The sequence below is a fragment of the Penaeus vannamei genome, chromosome 28 (assembly GCF_042767895.1).
Source record: "Penaeus vannamei isolate JL-2024 chromosome 28, ASM4276789v1, whole genome shotgun sequence".
NCBI classification, from domain to species: domain Eukaryota; kingdom Metazoa; phylum Arthropoda; class Malacostraca; order Decapoda; family Penaeidae; genus Penaeus; species Penaeus vannamei.
Window position 1 is genome coordinate 13,484,579 of NC_091576.1, and position 6,997 is coordinate 13,491,575.

Below are 6,997 nucleotides of genomic sequence, written 5' to 3' on the forward strand. Positions count from 1 at the left end.
CAGAACCTGTGGAATATGCAAATGAAAGCAGTCCCCTTAGCCATCAGGTTATTAGGGAGGAGAGGAAAAAGGCGAGGAATGAAGACCAGAATTAATGTCATTATTGATGTTATTGCTGTTAGTCGTTTAAGTGTTTTTTAATTCTCTGTATTCTTATTCTTATGATGATTATTGTTATATCATCACTTTTATCAGTATCTTTATTATCATCATCATCATTATTATTATTATTATCATTATTATTATTATTATTATTATTATTATTATTATTATTATATTATTATTACCATTATTATTAATTTTCTGTTATCTTTATTATGATTATCATTACTATGATTATCATTGTCATTGTTATTATTGTTTTTACAATTATTATCATCAATGTTATCAATATCATTATTATCATTGTTATTATAATCTTTGCAATAATAACAATGTTATCATTATCATTAATATTATTATTATTGCTACCATTGTCACCATTGCTCTCATTACTATTGTTGTTATGAATAACTATCATTATCACAACCATTGATATTGTAACGATACTAGCAAGGAAAAGGTTGTTATCATTGCCAATTTGCGCCAAGGACTGTTAACAACAAAAGCTTAACGAAGATGAGTAGATTTATGATTGACATTAAGTACAACACGAAAAAGAATGGGTTCTCTGCGTGACGTCATCATCGTGGTGGTTCTGGTATGATCTCAAAGTTAAAGATATATATGGTTATTTGTAATCTGGATAATGATAATGGTAATGGTAGACACGAAAATAATGATGATAGTGTTAATACTGTTGCAACCGATGATAATAATGATAATGATGAAAATGATAATAATGATCATAATAATAATTATTATTTAAATGATAATCATCATCGCCGTCATAATGATAAAGATGATGATAGTAATAACATTGATAATGATAACGATGGTGATGGTGATAATGATAATAATTATAATGGTCGTAATAATGATGATGGCAATAATGACACAAATGATATTATAATTATAATGGTGCAATAATGAGAATCATATTTATAATGAGAATAACATTCATAGTAATAATTGATGATTATGATAGCAAAAACAACGGCAATTTTAATGACAGAAAAAATGTGATAATGACGGTAATGATTATTATTGTAATGATAATTGTAACGATGATGATGGCGATGATGATAATGATAGAAATGATAATAATGATAATAATAATGATAATAATGATAACAATAATGATAATAATGATAATAAAATAATGATAACAATATAATGATAATAATGATAACAATATGATAATAATAATGGCAATATGAGAATATTATTAATAATGATGTTGATAGTTATGATGATAATAATGATAACAATAATGGTAATGGTAATAGCAATAATGATAATGATAAAAATAGTAAACGTGATGATAACAATAGGAATAATGATGATAAGGATAAGAATAATGACGATACACATAATAAACGTCATAATGCTAATAATAATAGTGTTTTTATAATAGTAATGATAATATTATTGTTAATTTTGTTATGATCATTATTATCACTACTATCCTTATCACCTTAAAGGCACAAATTGCCGACTACATTCGAAAGGCCAGGCTAATTGCCTGTTAAGCCATTTGTAGAATTAGGGTAGTTTGTGTCGTTGAAAGATTCCTTCCTCATCATCACTACTACTGCTGTTGCTACGACTATGGTTTTGATAGTGATAAGAGTGATGATGGTACCGAAGTTCACCAGTGATTACCCCTATTCCGCTACAGAGAGCCATGGCGTCGGAAGTCCCCTTCGCCCTGACGCCCTTCCCGCAGGAGGCGCAGGCGAAGATCAAGGCGAAATTCCTCGGTTTCAGTAACGGCTTGGTGGACGTGGGCGGGCGCCACGCCATGCCCGCGCACTACGGCCTCTTCGCCAACAAATACTTCAACTACAAGTAAGTCCTTTCGGACCCACGGTTAAAACATGGCTTATTTGTGTGTATTAGTATGTGTGAGTGTGTGTATATAGATATTATATATATGTATGTACATACATACATACATACATACATACATATATATATATATATATATATATATATATATATATATATATATATATATATATATATATATATATATATATATATATATATATATATATATATATATATATATATATATGACGCGCACGTGAACAGTTAGGAAGGAGAAAACGAAACAGACGAAGAACAGTGTTTGTCTTGCAAGACGTTCATCCACAATATTTGGAGGTGAAGGGCACCAGTGCAAGGTGAAGTAGGTTCACAGGATAGCAGATAAAGAAAGAGAAAAAACGAGGCTATGTACTCTGCGCCAGAACGAGTGTGTGTTGCCAGAGGTGCGAATACAGAGACGAAACAAAATGTGATACTTTTATCGTAAAAGAAACAGTTAAGGGGATAAGCTGTACATTTATGTACACTAAATGTGATACATCATATTGCACCTTGCTTCACTTAGTGTAACATATCACAAAAAGGCATTAATCAACAGTGTGTAAAATATCATTATCACGTCATTATCGCAGTGTACATACGGTAAGAATTTCACTATCACGTACGTAGCACACTATTGCATCACCACGTACGCAATACTCTATCACATCACCGTCACGTACGTAATAAATACACCATCACATCACCACCACGTACGTTCTCCAACACTGTCATCACCACATCCAACCCACGACCAGATTCCAGGCGGATGACGTTCTGGTGATGACGTTCCCGAGGAGCGGCACGACTTGGACGCAGGAAATCGTGTGGACGATGAGGAACCAGCTGGACTTGGACACCGCGGCGGAAGTCCCCCTCGACACCAGAGTCCCCTTTTTGGAGTGAGTGTGGGTGGGTCTCGTTTCGGTCTCTTTATCTCTCTTTCTCCTTATTTATTTCTCTTTGTCCCTTCTCTCTCTCTCTCTCTCTCTCTCTCTCTCTCTCTCTCTCTCTCTCTCTCTCTCTCTCTCTCTCTCTCTCTCTCTCTCTCTCTCTCTCTCTTATTTCACCTTTCTCTCTCTCTCTCTCTCTCTCTCTCTCTCTCTCTCTCTCTCTCTCTCTCTCTCTCTCTCTCTCTCTCTCTCTCTCTCTCTCTCTCTCTCTCACTCTCTCTTTCACTGTGTGTGTGTGTGTACGTGTGTTTTAGAATGCGCGTCGAAAATGTCAAGGGTACTTTTTAAAACGTATATATGAATCATGCATACTTACTTTTTGAAAGATTTTCCACGCAGCATTAATGACTACGGCTTTTCAAACATGCTCATAATGAAGTTACCTCCTTTGGAATGTACATGGCAATGTCTATGTAATGCTCCCTCAGTTTTGTATTATTATCTTATCATGTGTATATTATGTATGTATAGTATTATATTATATGATCTTATGTTCATCCCATCACATGTATTTCATAATTATGCTCTTGTGTATATCTCATCATGTATATATAATCTTATGTTTATCTCATCATATGTATAGTATTTGATCTTATGTATCATCAAAAGTATAATACAAATACCATCTTCTATATATCTCATCACTTGTATATCATCATAACAGCACACACACACTACCTTATCGTAACCCATACATCGCCTTTTGTTACAGATTAGATTCAATCATTCCAGTTCACATCAGGCCGCCGTCAGGAGATGCAGAGGGCTTCTGGAGACTGCAGCCGGCGACGAATCCGCTGGCCAAGGACGTCTATCTCGACCAGGTGGACGCCCTCGCTTCACCTCGCACGATCAAGACTCACCTGCCCTTGTCTCTCCTCTCACCTGACCTCGTCAACTCCTGCAAGGTATGGATGCTGCTCGCCTCTAATTGTGGCTGGTGTTCTGTTACTGTTCGCAAGTCCGGATGTTCATGGGACTAATCAGGGATGGAAGGAAGAAAGAAGGAAGAAAAAAAGAGAAAGGAAAACTAGAAAAGTGAAATAAATAGAAATAAGTACAATCCATACACCACAGTATGATCAAAAGTCTGTTTTCCTTCTTTATCTCTTTGGTGAGAAAGGAAAAGGCAGAGGCAGAATAAGAAAGAGTAAAAAGAAAATTAAATGTCATACATCTTAATCAAATTATATAATCATTCCTAATTACTCGAAAAATGTCTTCCTTATCTTTTCATCTGTTACAGGTAGTGTACGTAGCCAGGAATCCCAAAGATGTGTCCGTCTCTTTCTACCATCAGCAGCGCCTCGTGAAGGCAGCTGAGTATGTGGGAAGCTTTCACGAATACATTGTGGATTTCTGGTGCCAAGACCACCGTAAGTAAGCATGTTCCAAGTAAGACGACTGTAGTTGAAGTCAGGTCGTACCTCAGAAACTGCAATCTATTGCTGTTCGATATGTTCCCGATGTTCGTATCTAGTCTTTAGAATCCTAGGCTTCACATTGGGAAACAGACCAAAGAATTGAAGTTAATTGCTGCGACATGCTGTGAGGTTGAACAGATACTCGAAGAGATGAACTAATTCCTACAGTCCTGCGGGCACCGTACTGGTCGCACCTGGCGGAGGGATGGGCGAGGCGACACCACCCCAACGTCCTGTTCCTCTTCTATGAGGACATGAAGGAGGACTTCCTGCGGGAGCTCGGCCGCCTCAACTCCTTCCTGGGGACAGGGCTGACGGAGAGCCAGTTGCAGACGGTCGCTCGCCACGCCTCCTTCTCCGGCATGAAGAGCAGGGGCGCCACCAACCCCACCGCCGCCCTGCAGGAGGCCGGGAGCTTCAAGAAGGGAGAAGCGGAGTTCATCAGGAAAGGTGAGAGGCGAAGGTGTTCGTTGCTCGTGTCAGCCTCATCGAGACAGTGTTTTGCGCAATCTGATGAATCAGTAATGCATTGAAAATGAAGATAATATCACAGTAGAAATGTCATAAAGGCGTGACCTTTAGAAAATGTCGAGAATTCTTAATCGGAAATAGGATTTCTTTCGGTTGCTACTATGGCTGTTACAGCACTCGCGACGGATTCGAAGCGTCACGCCCATATTCTGTTCCTATTGAGCCTTACACATTATTTAGTTTGTCAATCTTTTCAGTAATACATCATATATCTTAACAGTGCAATGGGTGTGATGTGTAGTGCTGTGATGAACGTGCTGGTCTTACAATCTTGCTGACCTGCATTCGAGTGAATGGTAACCCCGGCCATTCCTTGCACACAGGGGGAGATTTAGAAGGCAAACTAAAACAGACAGTATATCACAGCAAAGAATATCCCTTGTAACAAATGGAATTGAAACTAAATTTATAATCCTTATAAATCTACTATACATTTGGAGGTGGCATAGCTCAGTAGTAGAACGCTAGCTTTGCAATAGCATGATCCTGTGTTCACGCCCGGCTGCCCCTCTCAGCCGACTCAGCTGTGAATGAGCACTGGTATGCAGACGTCAGCGTGCAGGGCTCAAATTCGGGGCAGAAGGGAACTGGCCACCCAACCGCATCGTTTCGCGGCTTAATGAGCATGTTTCTTTGAGAACATGTCTCCTACGACCACATGGATTTGAGACCAACTTTGACTTGACTTTATACATTTAGACTTCTCGACACACCAACCCAAAGCAATATTTCTCCTTCCTCAGGAACTACAGGTGATTGGACCAACTTCTTCACGCCGGACCTCGAGGAGAAGTTCCAAGAGTGGATGGAGAAGTGGCAGCCCGCGTCGAGGGAGATCCCCTTCAAGTACCACATCGCGAAGGAAATGTGACTGACGTAAAAATAGAAGATTGTAAACACTTGCGACCGGTTTGTTGAAATTGTGCGAGGCCGACCCGGTGAATATTCCTTTTGCGGACTTGCATATATACAGAAATAAACATATCGACCAGTCTAGACAGACAGGCATACCTACCGGACAGATAGATAGATGAATGTATATCTATCAGATAGATATGCATTTATTTCTGTATGTATGTCCGTATATATGAAGGGTCGGCCCTCACACAATTTAACAAACTGGTCGAGAGGTGTGCGTACTAGCAACGCAGTGATAAAAATTGGTTGATCCTATTCATGTTGACACATGTAGAAAAGGTATGAATAAGAATGAATGTCTTCACAATACAAGAGATGTATTTGGTCGGTTTAGATTACATCTACGGCAGAAATAAAGGATTTTTTTTTGACGTAAAGATATAATTGAAACCTGTCAAATACATTTCTTGTACTGTGAAGATATTCATTCTCATTCATACCTTTTCTCTATTGGTTGGACGGCGCTCCTCGTAGGGCTCGCCACGCCCCCTTCGGCTAAACATCGAATAATCGCTCACTGAAGTATCATAAATGGCCAACAGCGCTGCCATACGAAAGGGAAATGTTAAATCGTGATGACAGCTTGTGATCTTATAGATTTGATCTATACATGATAAAAGAAATAAATCTTTAACTATGAAACAAAGTGACAATTGAAGCGCATAAATGTCGAAGCCTGCTCTCAGTACTTTATATAAAAGGGAGAACAATTCTTTGTCACTTTAAATTTAAATGGAATTGAACAAAAACACCAGCTGTTGCAAGAATAAATATGATTATTACTTTCTATTCGTTTTTGTCATCCTTCTGGAACTGCTAAGCCGCAAAAGTCGAGAAGGATTTCCCGCCAAAACCGCCCGAAAAGGAACATATCTCCAGATATGACCTTAGAACAGAGGTCATTTTCTACATACATACATACATATATATATATATATATATATATATATATATATATATATATATATATATAATATATGTATATATATATAATATATATATATATATATATATATATATATATATATATATATATATATATATATATATATATATATATATATGTATGTATGTATGTAAGTATAACGATTCCCCCCCCCCCAAAAAAAAAAAAAAAAAAAAAATAGCAGGGCGTTGGTAGTTCAGGCAGGAGCAAGGTTTGGCGTCGCAGTCGACGGCTCGACGCATCCTCCAGCGTCG

The 6,997-nt window shown here is 37.8% G+C and overlaps 1 protein-coding gene across 1 annotated transcript; it reads left to right on the forward strand.

Moving 5' to 3' along the window:
* Positions 1–1,719: 1,719 nt before the first annotated feature.
* LOC113812180 (sulfotransferase 1A3) lies at positions 1,720–6,540 on the forward strand. Its single transcript, XM_070141527.1, has 6 exons — positions 1,720–1,950; positions 2,730–2,873; positions 3,637–3,832; positions 4,165–4,300; positions 4,517–4,798; positions 5,623–6,540. Exons 1-6 carry the CDS (start codon positions 1,787–1,789, stop codon positions 5,748–5,750), a joined length of 1,050 nt encoding a protein of 349 aa, XP_069997628.1. The 5' UTR covers positions 1,720–1,786; the 3' UTR covers positions 5,751–6,540.
* The last annotated feature ends 457 nt before the right edge of the window (positions 6,541–6,997 follow it).